At 42.2% G+C, this 26,287-nt stretch overlaps 1 protein-coding gene across 2 annotated transcripts; it reads right to left on the bottom strand.

Annotated features, from left to right (window-relative positions):
* Positions 1-2,189: 2,189 nt before the first annotated feature.
* On the bottom strand, positions 2,190-25,964 carry LOC110529449 (grainyhead-like protein 1 homolog). 2 transcript variants are annotated; one of them, XM_021611618.2, is made up of 15 exons: positions 23,426-23,666; positions 22,938-23,124; positions 21,068-21,141; positions 20,559-20,919; positions 19,503-19,585; positions 18,391-18,547; positions 17,901-18,012; positions 17,703-17,797; positions 16,660-16,897; positions 13,858-13,982; positions 8,798-8,826; positions 8,502-8,587; positions 3,697-3,782; positions 3,280-3,344; positions 2,190-3,063 (listed from the first exon to the last, which is right to left on the bottom strand). In XM_021611618.2, exons 1-15 carry the CDS (start codon positions 23,578-23,580, stop codon positions 2,949-2,951), a joined length of 1,968 nt encoding a protein of 655 aa, XP_021467293.2. In that variant the 5' UTR covers positions 23,581-23,666; the 3' UTR covers positions 2,190-2,948. The 2 variants fall into 2 exon arrangements, with proteins under 2 accessions (XP_021467293.2, XP_021467295.2); XM_021611620.2 differs by lacking the exon at positions 23,426-23,666 and adding an exon at positions 24,021-25,964 and having other exon boundaries at positions 2,949-3,063.
* Between the last annotated feature and the right edge of the window lie 323 nt (positions 25,965-26,287).

Below are 26,287 nucleotides of genomic sequence, written 5' to 3'. Positions count from 1 at the left end.
TCAGACCAAAGGTCAGATTTCCACCGGTCTAATGTCCATTGCTCGTGTTTCTTGGCCCAAGCAAGTCTCTTCTTATTATTGGTGTCCTTTAGTAGTGGTTTCTTTGCAGCAATTCGGCCAAGAAGGCCTGATTCACACAGTCTCCTCTAAACAGATGATGTTGAGATGTCTGTTATTTGAACTCTGTGAAACATTTGGGCTGCAATTTCTGAGGCTGGTAACTTATGAGCTTATCCTCTGCAGCAGAGGTACAGTGCCTTGCGAAAGTATTCGGCCCCCTTGAACTTTGCGACCTTTTGCCACATTTCAGGCTTCAAACATAAAGATATAAAACTGTATTTTTTTGTGAAGAATCAACAACTACTTTCAGTGCAGCAAACTCTCTCCAGAAGTTCAGTGAGGATCTCTGAATGATCTAATGTTGACCTAAATGACTAATGATGATAAATACAATCCACCTGTGTGTAATCAAGTCTCCGTACAAATGCACATGAATTGTGATAGTCTCAGAGGTCCGTTAAAAGCGCAGAGAGCATCATGAAGAACAAGGAACACACCAGGCAGGTCCGAGATACTGTTGTGGAGAAGTTTAAAGCCGGATTTGGATACAAAAAGATTTCCCAAGCTTTAAACATCCCAAGGAGCACTGTGCAAGCGATAATATTGAAATGGAAGGAGTATCAGACCACTGCAAATCTACCAAGACCTGGCCGTCCCTCTAAACTTTCAGCTCATACAAAGAGAAGACTGATCAGAGATGCAGCCAAGAGGCCCATGATCACTCTGGATGAACTGCAGAGATCTACAGCTGAGGTGGGAGACTCTGTCCATAGGACAACAATCAGTCATATATTGCACAAATCTGGCCTTTAAGGAAGAGTGGCAAGAAGAAAGCCATTTCTTGAAGATATCCATAAAAAGTGTTGTTTAAAGTTTGCCACAAGCCACCTGGGAGACACACCAAACATGTGGAAGAAGGTGTTCTGGTCAGATGAAACCAAAATTGAACTTTTTGGCAACAATGCAAAACGTTATGTTTGGCGTAAAAGCAACACAGCTCATCACCCTGAACACTGTCAAACATGGTGGTGGCAGCATCATGGTTTGGGCCTGCTTTTCTTCAGCAGGGACAGGGAAGATGGTTAAAATTGATGGGAAGATGGATGGAGCCAAATACAGGACCATTCTGGAAGAAAACCTGATGTAGTCTGCAAAAGACCTGAGACTGGGACGGAGATTTGTCTTCCAACAAGACAATGATCCAAAACATAAAGCAAAATCTACAATGGAATGGTAAAAAAAAAAACATATCCAGGTGTTAGAATGGCCAAGTCAAAGTCCAGACCTGAATCCAATCGAGAATCTGTGGAAAGAACTGAAAACTGCTGTTCACAAATGCTCTCCATCCAACCTCACTGAGCTCGAGCTGTTTTGCAAGGAGGAATGGGAAAAAATGTCAGTCTCTCGATGTGCAAAACTGATAGAGACATACCCCAAGCGACTTACAGCTGTAATCGCAGCAAAAGGTGGCGCTACAAAGTATTAACTTAAGGGGGCTGAATAATTTTGCACGCCCAATTTTTCAGTTTTTGATTTGTTAAAAAAGTTTGAAATATCCAATAAATGTCGTTCCACTTCATGATTGTGTCCCACTTGTTGTTGATTCTTCACAAAAAAATACAGTTTTATATCTTTATGTTTGAAGCCTGAAATGTGGCAAAAGGTCGCAAAGTTCAAGGGGGCCGAATACTTTCGCAAGGCACAGTAACTGTGTCTTCCTTTCCTGTGGCGGTCCTCATGAGAGCAAGTTTTATCATAGCGCTTGATGGTTTTTGCGACTTTACCTAATGTCTTAAAATAATGATGGACTGTCGTTTCTCCTTGCTTATTTAAACTGTTCTTGCCATAATATAGAGTTGGTCTTTTACCAAATAGGGCTATCTTCTGTATACCAGCCCTACCTTGCCACAACACAACTGATTGGCTCAAACGCATTAAGGAAAGAAATTCCACAAATTAACTTTTAACAAGGCACACATGTTAAATGAAATGCATTCCAGGTGACTACCTCATGAAGCTTGTTGAGAAAATGCCAAGAGTGAGCAAAGCTGCCATCAAGGCAAAGGGTGGTTACTTTGAAGAATCTAAAATATATTTGGATTTGTTTAATACTTTTTTTGGTTACTACATGATTCCATTTGTGTTATTTCATCGTTTTGATGTCTTCACTAAAAAATAAAGAAAAACCCTGGAATGAGTAGGTGTGTCCAAACTTGACTGGTACTGTACTTCAAAATAATACGTAATACTTTCATATGTTAACTGGCATTCTGAAGACATCGCTGCTGTCTTGTCTGTGTATATATAGCAAAAAAGTAGTTGATCAAAAACTACACATGAAAAAAACGTCTAAAAAGTAGGAAAATATCATTGGCCGTTACACAATATTGTTTCCAAATGGTCCTCATCATAGTTTCATCTTGTATCGTAGCTACTGCCAAAAAGCCCCAGTAGTGCAGTGTGACTCCCATCATCTGCTTGTGAAGCAATCACTCAGTCACATTTTATGTGAAAATACTTAAATGTATTTTTCTTGCCAGCGAGCAAGGTAGCCATTTTGTGCAACCAACCACACCAGAAATGGCCTCATAGACACTGGCGCAGCAGAAAGGCAGAACTCATGGAAATATTTTGTTTTCCTTGTAGAAGTCTGTTACAGTTGTGTAAACAGGTGACTAATCCTACGGTTGTGTCCCTCAGCTGCCGGGGTCAACATGTGTTCCACCTCCAAGGGTCTCCCCCTGGAGGCCCATGACAACAGACTCCTATCCCCCTGACCAGAGTTGTTCTCATATTCACTAGGTAGAAAAAGGACCAAATAAGAAACGCTCATTTTCATTTTCCGTTGCAAAAAGTTGTGCCCTGATGAATACTTCCCTTGTCCGGACTCAGATCTCAGTCAGTGTCAGCAGCATTTCCCCCCCCACCTCTTCCATGTTGATCTGGAAGGCATCCTCGTTGGAGTAATGCTTGATGATGTTATCGTCCATATGGACTAAGATCCTACAGGACAGGAGAAGTGATTTACTTATCTTCAGACTGTTGTTTATACACAAGTTACAGATTATTTACATTGGGATGAGTCCCAAATGGCACCCTTTTCCATAGTGCACTACTTTTGACCAGGGCCCATAGAGCTCTGGTCAAAAGTAGTGCACTACATAGGAAATAGGGTGCAATTTGAGATGAACACTTTAATCCCAGTGACACCAGTCTTACCCTTTTTTGCACCTCTTGTAGACTTTCCCCATTTTTTCAAGCGGCAGCTCGTATTTATCAGTTACCTAGAGATGTGATGGGAAAATCATGGGAAACCCCCTATGTGAACTGGGTGCAAACAGGCCTTAGACAATACAATCCATTCCATTGAATGTCACTGTGGATGCCTGTGTGCATTCTCCGACAAGTGACTACTTCCTGACGGACACAAACAGGAAACAAATCCCTCTTCCTGTGACACTGGGTCTGTGTCCCAAATTACACCCTATTCCCCATAGTGCACTCTACACACACAGCTATATCTGCTTAGCTATTATTGAACTTTGCCTGTTGAAAATGTTCTCCCGAGTTATGTACACACACTTAGGCATCAAAAAATACATTTTGAGCAAAATAGAACACAACAAATGTACTCACAGCCTCCAGTAGTCCTGCCAGAGTGGGCGTCTTCAGCATCAGAGCATCAAACACCTCCTCTGTCTCCTTACGGACATAAAGCAGCACTAGAGGAATGTAGTACGAGGAAACAAACTATCAGATACCGCACCAAAAGATACCACCCCAACCCCCACAGTGTAGAAGAGCGGTAGTCAGATACCACACCAACCCCCACAGTGTAGAGGAGAGGTAGTCAGATACCACACCAACCCCCACAGTGTAGAGGTAGTCAGATACCACACCAACCCCCACAGTGTAGAGGTAGTCAGATACCACACCAACCCCCACAGTGTAGAGGTAGTCAGATACCACACCAACCCCCACAGTGTAGAGGTAGTCAGATACCACACCAACCCCCACAGTTTAGGGGAGAGTTAAGATGTCCGCATGCATATCAAGAAGCTGATTAAATGGCATGATCATTACATAGGTGCACCTTGTGCTGGGTACACTAAAAGGTCACTCTAAAATGTGCAGTTGTGTCACAACACAATGCCACAGATGTCTCAAGTTTTGAGAGAGCGTGCAACTGGCATACTGACTGACGGAATGTCCACCAGAGCTATTGCCAGAGAATTAAATGTTAATTTCTCTACCATAAGCCGCCTACAACCTTGTTTTAAAGAATTTGGAGGTACATCAAACCGGCCTCATAACCGCAGACCACGTGTATGGCGTCGTGTTCACGAGCAGTTTGCTGATGTCAACCTTGTGAACAGAGTGCCCCATGGTGGCTGCGGGGTTATGGTATGGGCAGACATAAGCTACAAACAGACAAAACAATTGCCTTTTATCAATGGAAATTTGAATGCACAGAGATACCGCGACCAACCCCCACAGTTTAGGGGAGAGTTAAGATGTCTGCATGCATATCAAGAAGCTGATTAAACGGCATGATCATTACATACAGTTGAAGTCTGAAGTGTACATACACTTAGGTTAAAATTTGTTTTTCAACCACTCCACAAATTTCTTGTTAGTCCATTATGACATATACTTTGTGCATGACACAAGTCATTTTTCCAACAATTGTTTACAGACAGATTATTTCATTGTATCACAATTCCAGTGGGTCAGAAGTTTACATACACTAAGTTGACTGTGCCTTTTAACAGCTTGGAAAATTCCCCAAAATGATGTCATGGCTTTAGAAGCTTCTGTTAGGCTAAGTGACATCATTTGAGTCAATTGGAGGTGTACCTGTGGATGTATTTCAAGGCCAACCTTCAAACTCAGTGCCTCTTTGCTTGACATCATGGGAAAATCAAAAGAAATCAGCCAAGATCTCCACAAGTCTGGTTCATCCTTGGGAGCAATGTCCAAATGCCTGAAGGTACCACGTTTATCTGTACAAACAATAGTACACAAGTATAAAGATCATGGGACCATGCAGCCGTCATACCGCTCAGGAAGAAGACGCGTTCTGTCTCCTAGAGATGAACGTACTTTGGTTGGAAAAGTGCAAATAAATTCCAGAACAACAGCAAAGGACCTTGTTAAGATGCTGGAGGTAACAGGTACAAAAGTATCTATATCCACAGTAAAACGAGTCCTACATTGACAAAACCTGAAAGGCCGCTCAGCAAGGAAGAAGCCACTGCTCCAAAACCGACATAAACAAGCCAGACTACGTTTTGCAACTGCACATGGCGACAAAGATCGTACTTTGTGGAGAAATGTCCTCTGGTCTGATGAAACAAAATTAGAACTGTTTGGCCATAATGACTATCGTTATGTTTGGAGGAAAAAGGGGGACGCTTGCAAGCCGAAGAACACCATACCAACCATACCATAATGTTGTGGGGTTGCTTTGCTGCAGGAGGGACTGGTGCAATTCACAAAATAGATTGCATCATGAGGAAGTAACATTATGTGGATAAATTGAAGCAACATCTCAAGACATCAGTCAGGAAGTTAAAGCTTGGTCGCAAATGGGTCCTCCAAATGGACAATGACCCCAAGCATATTTCCAAAGTTGTGGCAAAATGGCTTAAGGACAACAAAGTCAAGGAATTGGAGTGGCCAACACAAAGCCCTGACCTCATACTTTAGACAATTTGTTGGCAGAACTGAAAAAGCATGTGTGAGCAAGGAGGCCTACAAACCTGACTCAGTTACACCAGCTCTGTCAGGAGGAATGTGGCTAAAATTCACCCAACTTATTGTGGGAAGCTTGTGGAAGGCTACCCGAAACATTTAACCCAAGTTAAACAATTTAAAGTCAATGCTACCAAATACTAATTGAGTGTATGTAAACTTCTGACCCACTGGGAATGTGATGAAAGAAATAAAAGCTGAAATAAATCATTCTCTCTACTATTATACTGACATTTCACATTCTTAAAATAAAGTGGTGATCCTAACTGACCTAAGACAGGGAATTTTTACTAGGATTAAATGTCAGGAATTGTGAAAAACTGAGTTTAAAGGTATTTGGCTGAGGTGAATGTAAACTCCCGACTTCAACTGTAGCTGCACCCTTTGCTGGGGACAATAAAAGGCCACTCTAAAATGTGCAGTTGTGTCACACAACACAATGCCACAAATGTCTCAAGTTAAGAGAGCATGCTGAGTTCAGTAATGTCCACCAGAACTGTTGCCAGATAACTTAATGATAATTTCTCTACCATAAACTCTACCAATGTCGTTTTAGAGAATTTGGCAGTACGTCCATCCGGCCTCACAACCACAGACAACGTGTAACCACGCCAGCCCAGGACCTCCACATCTGGCTTCTTCACCTGCGGGATTGTCTGAGACCAGCCACCCGGACAGATGATGAAACTGTGGGTTTGCACAACCAAAGACTTTCTGCACCATCTGTTAGAAACCGTCTCAGGGAAGCTCATCTGCATACTTATCGTCCTCATCAGGGTCTTGACCTGACTGCAGTTGGGTGTCGTAACCGACTTCAGTGGGCAACTGTTCACCTTCGATGGCCACTGGCACGCTGGAGAAGTGTGGATGGAAGACCTGTGGGTGTCGTGTGGGCGAGCGGTTTGCTGATGTCAACGTTGTGAACAGAGTGCCCCATGGTGGCAGTGGGGTTAAGGTATGGGCAGGCATAAGCTACAGAGAATAAACACAATTACATTTTTTCGATGGCAATTTGAATGCACAAAGATACTGAGATCCTGAGGCCCATTGTCTTGCCATTCATCCGCTGCCATCACCTCCTGTTTCAGCATGATAATCCTTAACCCCATATTAAAAGGATCTGTAAGCAATTCCTGGAAGCTGAAAATGTCCCAGTTCTTCCATGGCCTGCATTCTCACCAGACATGTCACCCATTGAGCATGTTTGGGATGCTCTGGATCACGTGTACGACAGCATGTTCCAGCTCCCGCCAATATCCAGCAACTTCGCACAGTCATTGAAGAGGACTGGGACAACATTCCACAGGCTCAAATAAACAGCCTAACCTTGTTGAGGTATCTGTATTCCCAGTCGTGTGAAACCCTTATATTAGGGCCTAATGACTGATATGAACTGTAAATCAGTGAAATCTTAGAAATTGTTGCATGTTGCATTTTTGTTCATTGTAGTTCATGTAGAATTGGGCGATTAAGATCTCCTAGGCAAAAACGTAAAAATGTACGACAGATTTTTTGATTTATCTTAGATTAATTCAGACTATTTTGAGGAAGTGTATACTGAATATGGCGTCGCAAAATTGTTCAAGCGAAAGTCTTTTAAGGGTATATGTGAGGATAATCGTTCGGTTCGCCTAGCCGAATTCAACTAGGTGCCTACCAAAGCATGCAGAAGCCTTTAGTCAGATACTACCACACCAACCCAGTCAAATACTACCACACCAACCCCCACAGTGTGAGGGAGAGGTGCCATAGACGGTGGTACCTGAGAAACAAAAAGAGGGAGGAATCCACACAAAGGTGTTTTTTTAGACATGGGGTGTGAGACCGTTTCACACATTGACCTACTGTGTGAGTTTCTCTCTCAGTCAAGTCACTGAGTTATGATGTACTACAGTATTGCCCTAATATCCTGCTAGGTGACGTTTCCATGGTTTTAGTGTGTATTCATGCTGAAACAACTGCCACCCTCATCAGATATCATAAACATAGTAAAACTCAGTTAAGATGGACTGTGTCTGAAATAGTGCCCTATTCCCTGTACAGTATACTACTTTTGACCAGAATTCAGGACAGGAGGCCATTTCGGACACCCCTGGACCCCTGTTAATGGGTAATTCCACCACTTTACAACCTCATAAACTGAGAAAAGGCTGGGCCAGTGACTGACTGTAGTTGCTCTTTACTCTTTTCACACTGGCGTCTTGGGAATTGGCAGTGAGCCTAGTCAGAAATAGACTAGTCTGAGACAGACCACGCCAAACGGCGAACAACCCCTAATCATTCTGAGAACAGCCACCACAAACACGTGAGTGGGAAAACCAATCCCGTTTGGACAACATGTCATGATCATATTCCACTTTGAAAACAAACCGTGTGTGTTGTGCTTTCTCCATCTAAGGGGAGGGGAGGGCAGGGCTTTGGAAGCCATGTGGCCTGTGTTTACATGCAGTCAGCTGAACTGCGTGGGAGCAGCCTGAGCAACAGCAGCCTGAGCAACAGCAGCCTGAGCAACAGCAGCCTGAGCAACAGCAGCCAGAGTAACAACCACAACTACAGTGCAGCTAGACAGAGAGCATTTCTCTCTCTTGCTCTATAATTCTCTTTATCTCTGTATTATGCCTTCTCGTTCACTGTATTTATTTCCCTTGAATACACACTGTCGGCAAACGTATCTCAATATAATGTACCTTTCTCTGGTCCGTCCCGCCTTGCTTTCTTGTGAGGAGCCAACTCAAAGTCCTCATCACAGTGGAGTAGTCTCTTCTGCCCCAAGCTGCAACCAGACAAACACAACACATATGACTATTTACATTTTAGTCATTAAGATCACTAGTTACTATAATGAGTATAGAAGACTATGAAAAAAGGCACATTGAGTGAATGAATCACTTATAATGGGTATCAAATTGTTTACATTTATAGGCACTTTTAGCATCATTCACTAAATAGTACAGTAACTATACAATATAACAATTTTACTCACCTATCCTCACTGTCATCTGGTAGGCTTGCCTGATAAAGGATGAAGAGAAAAATAAATCAGTTGAGTGGGCTATTTGTTCAGTTGCTATTGTCCCAAGCAAACTACAGTACACTGAAACTCTGCAGTCTGTGTAGCACTAGCATCCCTATAGCCCCTCACTTAGATGTGATGTTTCTTTGTGTTCATGTCTCAACGTTTGTCTGAAATGTTTAAAAAAAACATGACATTCTCTTATGTATTTCAAATGTACCTCACACACGTTTAAAATCAAATACAATTTATTTGTCAAATGCTTCGTAAACAACTAACAGATTTATAGGGAAATGCTTACTTATGGGTCCTTTTCCAACAATGCAGAGTTTAAGGGGGGAAAAAAAAGAATAACAGCATGAAAAAATAACATAACATTTCAACTAAGTACTGTATGGAAATTAATCAGCAGTATTATGATGGGTTCCCATGCATGCAACCCAGTGGCGGTCAGTGCCGTTTCAGATGCGGGAGGGCGATTTTGTTTTCATGAGCATGGCCGGATGATTGTTGTTCATATTCCATTCGCCCAGTTAAATGTAACAGTGATAGGCTTAGGCTACTACATGATACTCAAATTTTCCTTATACCCATCATGAGGTTGCTACAACCTAGCCTATGAATGAAAGTTTACAACGTAGGTGCACACAGGTCGAGAGACAAATTTGATGTGACAGACAGTGACACATGGACAGACAGTAAAATTCAATACCGCCTTGCACACTCTTGCCTGCATCTAGCTGATATAGTCCAATAGCTGCAAACGAGAGTTTCAATTGGACAAATTCAGGTATGTTTATCCCCGTTTTGTTCCGTTTGCTTCGATTTAAAAAAGCGTTTTTCAACAGAATCGGCGGAATGAATACACACTCCTGATCACATTTAAACACAGTTCAGTTTCATAGCAGCCACATTGTATTCCTTCTCACATCTATGTGCTCTCCTCCTTTCACCTCTTCCCTTCGCTTGTGGACTTCAATACACAACACATCAGCTGTATGTGACCAGGTGAAAAAACATTTCCAAGCCAAACCACTACACACGGCCTACATGGTTGTCACCATATTAGCTAAATTAACGTCATAGTCAGCATAGCTAATAGAACTAACACGTTAGTAAACCCACTACAATCATACATTAATGTTACATTGTACAGTCAGTAAGCTGTTACACCAGCGGACCCGATAGGAATAAATTAGTAAAATCAAAAGCTTAACTTGACTTGGAAGAGTTCCAGTGATGTGTTGGATAGACATAGCCAGCTAGCTAACATAGCATCCCTCTGTTTGAGCCTATTGTTTGAGTAGGCTAAAGTAACTAGCTGCATTTGCTAGCTAAGTAAGTGAAACTGAAAAAAACATCTATTTTTCTTGCTTCTTCTTAATTTAGGAAGTAATTAGTTCAAAACTATTCAACAATTTTTTTTCTCTTTGAGTCAACTACTACTACATGTTATGCAATGCCCTGACCATAGCGAGCCCTTGTTTCTCTATGGCGTAGTAGGTCAGGGCACGACTGGGTGTATTCTAGTTTATTATTTCTATGCTGTGTTCTAGTTTATTTTTCTTTGTTGGTGATTTGTATGATTCCCAATTAGAGGCAGCTGGTAATCATTGTCTCGAATTGGGGATCATTTTTTATTTTTTTTTATTTCACCTTTATTTAACCAGGTAGGCTAGTTGAGAACAAGTTCTCATTTACAACTGCGACCTGGCCAAGATAAGGCATAGCAGTGTGAACAGACAACACAGAGTTACACATGGAGTAAACAATTAACAAGTCAATAACACAGTAGAAAAAAGGGGAGTCTATATATACATTGTGTGCAAAAGGCATGAGAAGGTAGGCAAATAATTACAATTATGCAGATTAACACTGGAGTGATAAATGATCAGATGGTTATGTACAGGTAGAGATATTGGTGTGCAAAAGAGCAGAAAAATAAATAAATAAAAACAGTATGGGGATGAGGTAGGTGAAAATGGGTGGGCTATTTACCAATAGACTATGTACAGCTGCAGCGATCGGTTAGCTGCTCAGATAGCAGATGTTTGAAGTTGGTGAGGGAGATAAAAGTCTCCAACTTCAGCGATTTTTGCAATTCGTTCCAGTCACAGGCAGCAGAGAACTGGAACGAAAGGCGGCCAAATGAGGTGTTGGCTTTAGGGATGATCAGTGAGATACACCTGCTGGAGCGCGTGCTATGGATGGGTGTTGCCATCGTAACCAGTGAACTGAGATAAGGCGGAGCTTTACCTAGCATGGACTTGTAGATGACCTGGAGCCAGTGGGTCTGGCGACGAATATGTAGCGAGGGCCAGCCGACTAGAGCATACAAGTCGCAGTGGTGGGTGGTATAAGGTGCTTTAGTGACAAAACGGATGGCACTGTGATAAACTGCATCCAGTTTGCTGAGTAGAGTGTTGGAAGCAATTTTGTAGATGACATCGCCGAAGTCGAGGATCGGTAGGATAGTCAGTTTTACTAGGGTAAGTTTGGCGGCGTGAGTGAAGGAGGCTTTGTTGCGGAATAGAAAGCCGACTCTTGATTTGATTTTCGATTGGAGATGTTTGATATGGGTCTGGAAGGAGAGTTTAGAGTCTAGCCAGACACCTAGGTACTTATAGGTGTCCACATATTCAAGGTCGGAACCATCCAGGGTGGTGATGCTGGTCAGGCGTGCGGGTGCAGGCAGCGAACGGTTGAACAGCATGCATTTGGTTTTACTAGCGTTTAAGAGCAGTTGGAGGCCACGGAAGGAGTGCTGTATGGCATTGAAGCTCGTTTGGAGGTTAGATAGCACAGTGTCCAAGGACGGGCCGGAAGTATATAGAATGGTGTCGTCTGCGTAGAGGTGGATCAGGGAATCGCCCGCAGCATGAGAAACATCATTGATATATACAGAGAAAAGAGTCGGCCCGAGAATTGAACCCTGTGGCACCCCCATAGAGACTGCCAGAGGACCGGACAGCATGCCCTCCGATTTGACACACTGAACACTGTCTGCAAAGTAATTGGTGAACCAGGCAAGGCAGTCATCCGAAAAACCGAGGCTACTGAGTCTGCCGATAAGAATACGGTGATTGACAGAGTCGAAAGCCTTGGCAAGGTCTATGAAGACGGCTGCACAGTACTGTCTTTTATCGATGGCGGTTATGATATCGTTTAGTACCTTGAGCGTGGCTGAGGTACACCCGTGACCGGCTCGGAAACCAGGTTGCACAGCGGAGAAGGTACGGTGGGATTCAAGATGGTCAGTGACCTGTTTGTTGACTTGGCTTTCGAAGACCTTAGATAGGCAGGGCAGGATGGATGTAGGTCTGTAACAGTTTGGGTCCAGGGTGTCGCCCCCTTTGAAGAGGGGGATGACTGCGGCAGCTTTCCAATCCTTGGGGATCTCAGACGATATGAAAGAGAGGTTGAACAGGCTGGTAATAGGGGTTGCGACAATGGCGGCGGATAGTTTCAGGAATAGAGGGTCCAGATTGTCAAGCCCAGCTGATTTGTACGGGTCCAGGTTTTGCAACTCTTTCAGAACATCTGCTATCTGGATTTGGGTAAAGGAGAACCTGGAGAGGCTTGGGCGAGTAGCTGCGGGGGGGGGGGGAGCTGTTGGCCGAGGTTGGAGTAGCCAGGCGGAAGGCATGGCCAGCCGTTGAGAAATGCTTGTTGAAGTTTTCGATAATCATGGATTTATCGGTGGTGACCGTGTTACCTAGCCTCAGTGCAGTGGGCAGCTGGGAGGAGGTGCTCTTGTTCTCCATGGACTTCACAGTGTCCCAGAACTTTTTGGAGTTGGAGCTACAGGATGCAAACTTCTGCCTGAAGAAGTTGGCTTTAGCTTTCCTGACTGACTGTGTGTATTGGTTCCTGACTTCCCTGAACAGTTGCATATCGCGGGGACTATTCGATGTTAGTGCAGTCCGCCACAGGATGTTTTTGTGCTGGTCGAGGGCAGTCAGGTCTGGAGTGAACCAGGGGCTATATCTGTTCTTAGTTCTGCATTTTTTGAACGGAGCATGCTTATCTAAAATGGTGAGGAAGTTACTTTTAAAGAAAGACCAGGCATCCTCAACTGACGGGATGAGGTCAATGTCCTTCCAGGATACCCGGGCCAGGTCGATTAGAAAGGTGGGGGTTTTCCCCACCTGTGTTTGTGGGATATTATTTTGTGTATGTGCACCACATAGTCACGTTTCGTTGTTAGTTTATTGATTTATTGTTTTTGCTAAGTTTCACTTTATAATAAATATGTGGAACTCAACATCCACTGCGCCTTGGTCCGTCTCTCCACACGTACGTGACAAGGACATCCTCCGGAAGTTGACATAATTACTGTGTAAGTCTATGGAAGGGGGTGAGAACCATGAGTCTCCTAGGTTTTGTATTGAAGTCAATGTACCCAGAGGAGGACAGAAGCTAGCTGTCCTTTGGCTACACCATGGTGCTACCCCACAGAGTGCTGTTGAGGCTACTGTAGACCTTCATTGGAAAACAGTGTGTTTTAATCAAATATTTGGTGACGTGAATATATTTAGTATAGTTTTAGCTAGGATAACTTTTAAATTATTTACTATTTATGAAATTCACTGAGGAGGATGGTCCTCCCCTTCCTCCTCTGAGGAGCCTCCACTGATCAAATCCAATTTATTTATATAGCCCTTCGTACATCAGCTGATATCTCAAAGTGCTGTACAGAAACCCCAAACCCCAAACAGCAAGCAATGCAGGTGCACCTGATGCAACCAGGTGTCTATTTGTTATATCCTGGAAAATGTAGTTCGGTCCTAGCAATGGCCAAAAACAAATGGTACCTAGAGACTGTCAGTTTGGCGATATGCTGCAGTGAAACATGGTTGCAATCCAGTTTCTTTCCCAAAGTTCAAGTTTTTCCAGAAATCCCAGTCGGAGGATTCCCTCCCTGCTTATTCCCTCTTGATTCCAGGAACCGTCCAATTGGTATTTCTAAAAAACCTGGGAACTTTGGGAAAGAGTTCTGCAACCCTAAACATAGGCATCGCTGGACTTACATGGTGGTGCTGGGTGCTGGGGAAGTGGACTTCTGGAATGAAGAGAACTGGCTGGGAGTCCATGTCACTCATGGCTTTGAACGATGCTATGGCCACATGCTTCAGCTGCAGAGGGTGTTCTACATCTGTGGCAGGACAGCAGGGGGAGATAGAGGGTCGTCACTAGCTTCTATAGCCAAGTCATAGACCCCTCCCATTTCTCAAATGTATCTTCTTAAAATTATATTTTAAACCTAACCCTAACCACACTGCCAACCTTATGCCTAACCTTAAATTAAGCTAATTTCTGTAGCCAATTTTGACTTTGTGGCTGTGGAATCTGACTTTGTGGCTGTGGAGGCATTATCAAGTACTTGTCAAATAGTGAATGAGTGACTGACGTAGCAGGACTCAAATCATCATTAGAGTCGCATCATGCGGGGTTACAATGTACTAAAAATCAAAACATATAGCTCAACATTTGTAGAACAAGTAAAGTTATATTAATAACTCTAAATGAAGCATATAGGAGTTCCTATTTATTTGTTAACGCTCAACACAGAATAGCCGCATGTGCGCACTCCCTCAAATCGTTTGGAGAAAATATCCTTTCTATTTAATTCAGCTTTGTTCAATTGTATTCTTCATACTATAAAATAATACCACGGAATTCTAAGCAAATCTTGTTTGCTAAATGAACTAGTGTAGCCTACAGCCATTTGGCATAGCCAGATCAGGACCTACAGTGCCTTGCGAAAGTATTCGGCCCCCTTGAACTTTGCAACCTTTTGCCACATTTCAGGCTTCACACATAAAGATATAAAACTGTATTGTTTTGTGAAGAATCAACAACAAGTGGGACACAATCATGAAGTGGAACAACATTTATTGGATATTTCAAACTTTTTTAACAAATCAAAAACTGAAAAATTGGGCGTGTAAAATTATTCAGCCCCTTTACTTTCAGTGCAGCAAACTCTCTCCAGTAGTTCAGTGAGGATCTCTGAATGATCCAATGTTGACCTAAATGACTAATGATGATAAATACAATCCACCTGTGTGTAATCAAGTCTCCGTATAAATGCACCTGCACTGTGATAGTCTCAGAGGTCCGTTAAAAGCGCAGAGAGCATCATGAAGAACAAGGAACACACAAGGCAGGTCCGAGATACTGTTGTGAAGAAGTTTAAAGCCGGATTTGGATACAAAAAGATTTCCCAAGCTTTAAACATCCCAAGGAGCACTGTGCAAGCGATAATATTGAAATGGAAGGAGTATCAGACCACTGGAAATCTACCAAGACCTGGCCGTCCCTCTAAACTTTCAGCTCATACAAGGAGAAGACTGATCAGAGATGCAGCCAAGAGGCCCATGATCACTCTGGATGAACTGCAGAGATCTACAGCTGAGGTGGGAGACTCTGTCCGTAGGACAACAATTAGTCGTATATTGCACAAATCTGGCCTTTATGGAAGAGTGGCAAGAAGAAAGCCATTTCTTAAAGATATCCATAAAAAGTGTTGTTTAAAGTTTGCCACAAGCCACCTGGGAGACACACCAAACATGTGGAAGAACTCTGGTCAGATGAAACCAAAATTTAACTTTTTGGCAACAATGCAAAACGTTTTGCTTGGCGTAAAAGCAACACAGCTCATCACTCTGAACACACCATCCCCACTGTCAAACATGGTGGTGGCAGCATCATGGTTTGGGCCTGCTTTTCTTCAGCAGAGACAGGGAAGATGGTTAAAATTGATGGGAAGATGGATGGAGCCAAATACAGGACCATTCTGGAAGAAAACCTGATGGAGTCTGCAAAAGACCTGAGACTGGGACGGAGATTAGTCTTCCAACAAGACAATGATCCAAAACATAAAGCAAAATCTACAATGGAATGGTTCAAAAATAAACATATCCAGGTGTTAGAATGGCCAAGTCAAAGTCCAGACCTGAATCCAATCGAGAATCTGTGGAAAGAACTGAAAACTGCTGTTCACAAATGCTCTCCATCCAACCTCACTGAGCTCGAGCTGTTTTGCAAGGAGGAATGGGAAAACATTTCAGTCTCTCAATGTGCAAAACTGATAGAGACATACCCCAAGCGACTTACAGCTGTAATCGCAGCAAAAGGTGGCGCTACAAAGTATTACCTTAAGGGGGCTGATTCATTTTGCACGCCCAATTTTTCAGTTTTTGATTTGTTAAAAAAGTTTGAAATATCCAATAAATGTCGTTCCACGTTGTTGATTCTTCACAAAAAATACAGTTTTATATCTTTATGTTTGAAGCCTGAAATGTGGCAAAAGGTCGCAAAGTTCAAGGGGGCCGAATACTTTCGCAAGGCACTGTAAATAAAATAAGGAAAACTCAGTATGCTATTCTGTTCTTCTGAAATAGACTACATTTTCTTCATATCATCCTTCTTTAGACCGGTCTAAAATAAATACTGGATATATTGTGCAGGTGTCGGCTCTATTACATGGATTTATTCGATTTAGATCTTCCAAAGGTCTGCATCAGTGACTTGTTGGCTTTGTGAGGAAGCCAGGATATGCTAAATGTGTTTATGTTAATTAACAGTAAATTACTGTGAGACCGACAGTTATTTGCTTGACAATCACCAGCTGATGAAATGTAGTTTCTTTCAAGTTTATTTTTTTCTACCTATGGAGTTTTGCCTTGATACTGTTGCCCTGGCTTAATTTTTAGGGGTTAGTTGTGAAGAGGCTTTTGTGAAGCACACTGGCATACTGATATTTTTTGGGGGGGGTGATTGATGAACTGATTGATTAATCGATTGGTTGTTTCAGGTGATGTACTCACAGGCTGCGGTTGTCTCCTGTCTCTTTCCCTTCCTGTAAGGCTGCTTCCTTTCCTCATCTCGGATCTTCCTCTCGGCACCTTTGTCACAGAACACCTTAATCATGCAGTAGGCTCTGTGTACTAGCTTGTGACCATGGCTCCCAAAGCTGTAGGTGTCAATCTGGAGGTTGAGAGGAAGGCCCCTCACTCCCTTCTGAGGGGAGAAGTCTGTACTTAGACAGTTCACAGACACAAACACCTGAGGGGGCAGCGATAAAGGCACATGAGAATTTAAATTAAAAAAGCTTTATTGTCCATCCAAAAGCATTGCATAAAAGCACCAATAATGCCATAAAAATACACAACAAATTGAGTCATAAGACAGAAAATGTTTAATTAATTAAATACATATTTGAATAAACAGTTCTGATGCACATTTATGGGTTTATGGTGCGTTCAAGACAACTCCGGAAATCTCCAAACTGACTTCAGTGCGTTCAAGTCAAATGAACTCGGGGTCATCCAAATCGGAATCCAAATCGGAATTACAAGTTGGAAACTTGGACATCATGCTAGAGCTCCGACCTGAAGATCACTGACATCACCGATTTTTGCCAGACTGAGGTCGTTTTTTTTTCTAGTTCCTAATTGTCTTGAATGCACTATATTTCCATTTGACATTTCTGTCATGCAGGCAGAAAGAAATCAAGGTACAAAATTGTAGTCTCTACATACAAAGTGTGGTCCTGGGTAGTTTCAAAGTATTGTGTATGATTGATTTAGTTGTATATGTTTCCCCCAGCTGGTGACTGTTTGTAACTACATTTGTTTAGTCTTACAAAACATTGTCAGAAATTTGTCTTAAATCTGGTATGGTAAAGTTTTCCCTAGACGCTGATCTTGGGGCAGTTCAGCATTTCCTGCATTTCCCCCAGATTGGGGGAGGGGAGAGGAAGCTGATCCTAGATGACCTGTACCTAGGGGAAACTTTACCCACAGAGCCCAAAATCTTCACTCGAAGATTTCTGCTGCCACTATAAAGACATGATATTGGCATTTCTTACCCGTGGCTCGTCCTTCGTGTCCCATGTGAAAGAGATGGCATTGTAGGCGATCTCCTCAATATTGGCGATCGTATTGAATCGCTCTTTATAGTCAGCTGGGATGAACAAACAGGGAAGACAACAGTACTGTTTACACACTAACAATTAATGTTTACATACTGATTTTGAGGACATGTGTGGGTGTGTGTGACCCCTCACCAATATCAATGCAACGCTGCTTGGCTGTGTGCTGTCTGCTGTGCCAGTACTTCCAGTATTTGAGCTGGTCCTCTGTGAGCTTCTCCTCTCCAAACACAAGCATCACCACACTCTGAAATATACAGTCAGCTCTACATTACAAACACACACCACCAAGACCTAAAACACAAAAACAACATTTACAGCGAAATACGTATACTCTATTCCCAAAACTGTACACAGAGGACAAGATAGAGGGAAACCCAGAAACACTTGGTAGTCCAGTCAGAGACGACTGAGAGCAGCCTCAACTGGTGAAACCTGGACAAACTTGACCCGAACTGAGTGAGGACATTTGTCAATGGCCTTAAGTCAAGTAAGGCCTTCCCAAAACACATTTGGCAAACCTAGAGACACAGTAGATAGAATAGGGGACATAGAGAGACGGGGACAGAGAGAGACTAGAAGATAAAACAAACAAATAAAAGAGATAAATTAGAGATGCTCATACCCGGACTTCTCCACTGAGATGAGATTGGAGCGGGGTGCCCCCTAGTGCTCTCAAGGTGATGGGGTAGAACTGGGCCTTGTTCAGGTAGCTCATCTGGCCACTGCTGCTCTTGGTCCAGAGAGACTGGGGAGCCTCCAGCATGTACTCAAAGTGTTGACTGAAAGAGAGAGGGAGAGAATATTCGTTGAGCCAGTAACAAAAGGTCGCTGGTTCAAATCCCCGAGCCAGCAAGGTGGAAAAATCTGCCATTCTGCCCTTGACATGGACGTCGATTAAGGCAGCCCCCCCTGATTCAGAAGGGCTGGGTTAAATGCAGAAGAAACATTTTGGTTTAATGCATTCAGTTGCACAACTGACTAAGTATCCCCTTTACCCTATATCCTAATATCTCAGCTAGTGACTATAAAAGCATTTTTGAAAGTGAATATTTGATAGGCAGAATGAAAACGTAAAGGTGCAATATGCAGAAATCGCACTACCATTTCCTGGTTGCTAAAATTCAAATAGTTTTGTCTAATTTCAGTTTGTGACAAAACAAGCAATGCATAATGTAGAGCAGGGCCCTTAACCCTGTTCCTGGAGTGCTACCATCCTGTAGGTTTTCGCTCCAACCCTAATCTAGCACAACTGATTCTAATAATTAGCTGGTTGATAAACTGAATCAGGTTAGTTACAACTGGGGCTGGATCGAAAACCAACAGGAGGGTAGTTCTCCAGTAACAGGGTTGGAGAGCCCTGGTGAAGAGAATCGTTGTACCATCTAAACCGCTGTGAAATGTATTTTCAAAAACACCAAATATTGCATTTTCAGCTGTTTGAAGCTGGTGTACAAAACCGAACACAAAAAACTAAATTTAAGGGGAAGCATAGAAATAGCGCGTATAGAACAGATCTACCGCTTTTTAGACTTGCTTTCAATTAGTGACAGGTCTATTACTCACATGTCTATGTGAATTTGGTCAGATCACCCAAAAAGTGACATATTGCAGCTTTGTATTAAGGTAAGAATTAAGATAAGGTTTGATTAGAGATAGTTTCAGTGAGGTTAAGGTATTTTCTGCTGGTTCAATATACCTTGACAGTCCCTATCACATTTTGACTGAGAACGTTACCTTGCTGTGGAGCTGTAGTAAGGGTATCCACCAGGAGGGATGGAGGTCATACGTAGCTGGACCTCCTCAGAGGGAGGGAAGACCTGTGGGTCACAACAACACAATCCAGGGGAACATCAGTACCAGGAAAATAGGCCATGTCCCAAATGGCACCCTATTCCCTTTATAGTGCACTATTTATTTCCCCTTATATGGCAAAAGTAGTACACATTAAAGGGAATAGAGTGCCATTTGGGACGCACACATAATAATTTGTGTAGGTGACCATTACATATTACCAGTTGTGGAAAAAGTACCCAATTGTCATACTTGAGTAAAAGTTAAGATACCTTAATAGAAAATGACTCATGTAAAAGTCACCCAGTAAAATACCACTTGAGTAAAGGTGTAAAAGTATTTGGTTTTAAATATATTTAAGTATCAAAAGTATATGTAATTACTAAAATATACTTAAGTATCAAAAGTAAAAGTAAAAATAATATCAAATTCCTTATATTAAGCAAAGCAGCCTGCCACATTTTCTAGTTTTTTTATTTACAGATAGCCAGGGGCACACTACAACACTCAGACATAATTTACAAACAAAGTATGTGTTTAGTGAGTCCGCCAGATTAGAGGCAGTAAGGACGACCAAGCATGCTCTCCTGATAAGTATGTCACTTAGACAATTTTCCTGTACTGCTAAGCATTCAAAATGTAACAAATACGTTTGGGTGTCAGGGAAAATATATGGAGTAAAAAGTACATAACTTTCTTTAGGAATGTAGTGAAGTAAAATTAAAAGTAGTAAAAAATATAAATAGTAAAGTACAGATATCCCAAAAAAACAACTTAAGTTGTACTTCAAAGTATTTTTTACACCACTGCATATTACACTACAACCCGTAGATCAATGAAAATATGGATGATGCCTCATTGGCTCCATGTAGCTAAGTGAATAGGCTGTCTCACAAGCTTGTTACTTTTACTTTCAATGACGCCTGGGTGTAAGTCACACAGCTCCATGAGGGGTTCGTGCTGCTCAGTGTAAAATTGTGCTCTCGTATGAGACCCTACCTCATTGGTGCTGTCCTTGTAGGACTTTGTGTAGGTGGAGTCAGGGGTGAGGCTCCGGGCTCTAGGGCTGTACTGGCTGAGGTGGCGACTGAAGGCCATGCCATCCGACTGGGAACCGTGGGGACCAGTGGGGGTGCAAACGGGGAAGGAGTGCAGGGCCTGGGTCCCCTCTGGGCTGAGGGAGTATGGGGGAGGGCTGGAGGTGGTGGAGATGCAGACTATGGAGTTTGAGGCTGGGTAGAGAGCCTGGGTTTTGTCCCCCCGGCTGGGTTGGCTGCTGCCCTGGGCCGCAGTGTTGCGATGGACGGTCCTCAGAGTTGTCATGGCCAGGGGGGAATCTTGGAGTGGCACCACGAAGTTCCTGAGAAGGAGATGATCAGAGTAAAGGTCATCTCAGAACACAGCTTTCTTTACTTCAAAACACTTTCTCAATTTACAGTAAATAAAAAGTAAACTATGCCAAGTCATAACTGAATAAAAACATTATAATAACTAAGGAGATTCATTACATATTGTTTGGATCAGCATCGCCCACAATAACTTCTGTTTTGGGCTGTCCAGTCGTTCTCTTGTCTTGTGGCACCTAGAAGAGTAGTATAATACATTGTCACACCTATATACATCTATGGCGGTACTTAAAATACCTTTATAGTTATGTAGTAGTAGTTATGTAGTAGTAGATATGTAGTAGTAGTGTAGTAGTAGTAGGTATGTAGTAGCAAAGTAGCTATGTAGTAGTACAGTATGTACAGTTGAAGTCGGAAGTTTACATACACCTTAGCCAAATACATTTAAACTCAGTTTTTCACAATTCCTGACATTTAATCAGAGTAAAAATTCCCTGTTTTAGGTCAGTAAGGATCACCACTTTATTATAAGAATGTGAAATGTCAGTATAATAGTAGAGTGATCTATATCAGCTTTTATTTCTTTCATCACATTCCCAGTGGGTCAGAAGTCTTTACATACACTCAATTAGTATTTGGTAGCATTGCCTTTACATTGTTTATCTTGGGCCAAACGTTTCGGGTAGCCTTCCACAAGCTTCCCACAACAAGTTGGGTGAATTTTGGCCCATTCCTCCTAACTGAGTCAGGTTTGTAGGCCTCCTTGCTCGCACACACTTTTTCAGTTCTGCCAACACATTGTCTATATGGTTGAAGTCAGGGCTTTGTGATGGCCACTCCAATACCTTGACTTTGTTGTCCTTAAGCCATTTTGCCCCAAATTTGAAAGTATGCTTGGGGTCATTGTCCATTTGGAAGACCCATTTGCGACCAAGCTTTAACTTCCTGACTGATGTCTTGAGATGTTGCTTAAATATATCCACGTAATTTTCCTTCCACATAATGCCATCTATTTTGTGAAGTGCACCAGTCCCTCCTGCAGCAAAGCACCCCCACAACATGATGCTGCAACCCCCATGCTACACGGTTGGTTGGGATGGTGACCTTCAGCTTGCAATCCTCCCCCTTTTTCCCTCCAAACATAACGATGGTCATTATGGCCAACAGTTCTATTTTGTTTCATCAGACCAGAGGACATTTCTCCAAAAAGTACAATCTTTGGCCCCATGTGCAGTTGCAAACCGTAGTCTGGCTTTTTTTATGGCTGTTTTGGAGCAGTGGCTTCTTCCTTGCTGAGCGGCCTTTCAGGCTATGTCGTTATAGGACTCGTTTAACTGTGGATATAGGTACTTTTGTACCTATTTCCTTCAGCATCTTCACAAGGTCTTTGCTGTTGTTCTGGGATTGATTTGCACTTTTCGCACCAAAGTACATTCATCTCTAGGAGACAGAACACGTCTCCTTCCTGAGTGTATGATGGCTGCGTGGTCCCATGGTGTTTATACTTGCGTACTATTGTTTGTACAGATGAACATGGTACCTTCAAGCATTTGGAAATTGCTCCCATGACTTGTGGAGGTCTACAATTTTTTTTCTGAGAACTTGGCTAATTTCTTTTGATTTTCCCATGATGTCCAGCAAAGAGGCACCGAGTTTGAAGGTAGGCCTTGAAATATATCCACAGGTACATCTCCAATTGACTCAAATGGTGTCAATTAGCCTATCAGAAGCTTCTAAAGCCATGACATCATTTTCTGGAATTTTCCAAGCTGTTTAAAGGCACAGTCAACTTAGTGTATGTAAACTTCTGACCCACTGGAATTGTGATACAGTAAATTCTAAGGGAAATAATCTGTCTGTAAAAAATTGTTAGAAAAATGACTTGTGTTATGCACAAAGTAGATGTCCAAAAATATAGTTTGTTAACAAGAAATTTGTGGTGTGATTGAAAAACGAGTTTTAATGAATCCAACTTAAGTGTATGTAAACTTCCGACTTCAACTGTATGTAGTAGTAAGCATATATGAGGTACCTTATAGTAGTTGTAGAGGAGAGCATTGGCACTGTCCTCATCTCCGTTGATGTGCATCATGGCCTTGGAGGCAGCGGTCAGGGGGTTCCCTAGGAAGGTCCTCCAGTCCTCGTCATGCTCCGTGAGCGCCTGCCGCCGACCACCGCTGTATGACGCCTCATTCTGGAACACCAGAACACCTCTCTTTCTGCACAGTGAGACAGTCCGACATTAAGTTCAGATTCAGAACTCCCCACTTTCTGCACAGTGGGGCATCCAACATTAAGTTCGAACCCTGCTATTGGTAATAATGTAAACTGGTAGCTAAGGAGATAAGTGAACAAATATTTACTCCCAATCTATTCAAACGAAATATATGTGTAAGGGGTGTGGGTTATTGTAGTTGTTGTGAGTAAAAAAATGTTTGACAGATCTTGAAGATCATTCTATCTATACCAGAGGGTATAACACTCTGCATTGCTGTTATTATGCCCAATAATAGTCCTAACCTCTTCAATGTACACACATAGAATAAGTCCCATAGAGTGAACAGGAGGAAATGTAAGCGTTGAAGCCAACCGCAGCATGAAAAATGCCGACCGCGCCGCAATGATCTCTGTTGGGACCCGCATGTCCCGCGGGCATCCCGTGGGAATGCAGCCATCTAACGTCAGGCCATCTAAGTAGCCAGATCGCTGATCCTGCTCTACCAGCAAGACCGGTCTTCATCGCGCTGACTGTGTCATTACAAATTACTTCCATTGTTTTGTTTATATACAAGACATTACCTTTGTACAAACATTGCACACTTTAATTGTGTGTCTGTGTGTGTAGCACACATAGTCTGCCTGAGAAGTTCAATGCACAATCATATAGTGACACTAATCATTTGAAGACAGTTTGCCAACTAAATCTACCATTCTACCATTCTTAAAACTAGGCGACATGGAAAGTCAAAGAAGCTCAGCAATCCCCTAATAACTGATAATTAAATATAAAATGTATCCTTTGTCATCTAAAAGCTGCTGCGCTTTATTGCGGACCTGTGTATGCCTATAAGTGTACATATAGCCTACACCAAAGAGAACTGGACCGTGTACTTACTTTGCAAGCTCCTGTGTCATTTCCCGCTGTCGGACTGGACTTTCAAGTTGTAACGGTAAATTCCGATCCGTCCAATATAAAAAAAAACACGAGATGCTGGTAGGTAAACTTATGTCAACCTTGTCCTTCAGAACTAGTTTAGTCGGCTTTTCTCGATCTATGAGCTGGAGCCGGAGTTTTGACTGCTATAGGCCACGAGATTGTCTTGCTGTGACACATAATGGGCGGGGTTTCAGAGACATTATCATAGGCCTAGGGAAAATAGTGCCTTCAGAAAGGATTCATATTTATTCCACATTTAGTTGTTACAGCCTAAATTCAAAATGGATGAAATATATTGTTTTAAGTCTCACTTGTCTTCACACAATTCTCCATAATAACGTGAAAACATGTTTTATCAAATATTTGCAAATGAAAATGAAATACCGAAATATCTTATTTACATAAGTATTCCAAACCTTTGCTATGTCACACCACAATGAGCTCAGAGGTGCATCCAATTTCCTTTGATCATCCTTGAGATGTCACTACAAAAATTATTAGAGTCCACCTGTGGCCAATTCAATAGTTTGGACATCATTTAGAAAGAAACACCTGTCTATATAAGGTCCTACAGTAAAAAGTGGATGTCAGAGCTGAAACTACTGTATACCATGAAGTCCAAGGAACTGTCTGTAGATTTCCGTAATGGAATTGTGATTAGACATAATTGGGGAAGGGTATAAAACAATTTCTAGAGTGCTGAAAGTTTCCAAGAGCAGTGGTCTCTATCATTGGGAAATTGAAAAAAATATAAAAGCACCTAGACTCTGCCTTGAGCTGGTTGTCCAACTAAACTGAGCAATCGGATAAGAAGCACCTTGGTCAGGGAGGTGACCAAGAACCCAATGACCACTTGGACAAAACTACAGAGTTCCTTGGCTGAGATAGAAGAACATGCCAGAAGGACAACAGTCTCTGCAGCACTTCCCCAATCTGGGCTTTATGGGAGAATGGCCATTTGGAACCCACTCCTTTGAAAAAGGTACATGACAGCACGTATGGAGTTTGCAAAAAGGCACATGAAAGACTCGGAGCATAAGGCAAAATATTCTGTCTGATGAGACAAAAATGTAACTCTTTGGCCTGAATTCAAAGTGCTATGTCTGGAGAAAACCAGGCACAGCTCATCACCGTCTAACACCATCCCTGCCAAATTCTACATGAATCTTCAACACAGGAACGATACCAAAAATAATTTGCAGAAACTCGTTACTAAAGACGAAGTCACCTATGACTCTCCAAATTATATTTGAAAAAGCAAGCTTACTGTAAGGAATTCTTTTCAAATAATACAAAATTGAAAATGAACAAATTCACAAAAATATCAATGTGAATGCCAATGAAAGGTATAATTTAAATAATTTCAATCTGGAAAAACCCCAGGGCTTGATTGCATACCTGCAGCAGGGTAGCCTAGTGGTTAGAGCATTGGACTAGAAACTGAAAGGTTGCAAGTTCAAATCCTCAAGTTGACAAGGTACAAATCAGTTCTGTTCCTAGGCTGTCATTGAAAATAAGAATTTGTTCTTAACTGACTTGCCTAGTTAAAGGTAAAATATCAAGCCTTTTTTAATGTACTCAAAGCTCCATTAGTAACTTGTTTTAACTACTCAGATAAAAAAAAAATGGTCTGTCAGGTACGCAGCAGGAAGGTCTGTTTTCACTATAACTAAAACAATACCCAGATGACAAACATAAAGATCCAGCCCATCTAAATAGTTGAAGGCCTCTTTCACTTCAATGTTGTGAATTCAAAAATACGGCCAAAATGCATCGCACACAGAATTAAAAATGTTTTACACAAATCAAATCAAATCAAATGTATTTATATAGCCCTTCGTACATCAGCTGATATCACAAAGTGCTGTACAGAAACCCAGCCTAAAACCCCAAACAGCAAGCAATGCAGGTGTAGAAGCACGGTGGCTAGGAAAAACTCCCTAGAAAGGCCAAAACCTAGGAAGAAACCTAGAGGAACCAGGCTATGAGGGGTGGCCAGTCCTCTTCTGGCTGTGCCGGGTGGAGATTATAACAGAACATGGCCAAGATGTTCAAATGTTCATAAATGACCAGCATGGTCCAATAATAATAATCACAGTAGTTGTCGAGGGTGCAACAAGTCAGCACCTCAGGAGTAAATGTCAGTTGGCTTTTCATAGCCGATCATTAAGAGTATCTCTACCGCTCCTGCTGTCTCTAGAGAGTTGAAAACAGCAGGTCTGGGA

Source organism: Oncorhynchus mykiss, chromosome 8 (genome assembly GCF_013265735.2).
Source record: "Oncorhynchus mykiss isolate Arlee chromosome 8, USDA_OmykA_1.1, whole genome shotgun sequence".
In the NCBI taxonomy this organism is placed as follows: Eukaryota; Metazoa; Chordata; class Actinopteri; order Salmoniformes; family Salmonidae; genus Oncorhynchus; species Oncorhynchus mykiss.
The sequence above is the reverse complement of the archived record's forward strand: the minus strand, read 5'-3'. Positions and strand labels throughout refer to the sequence as shown.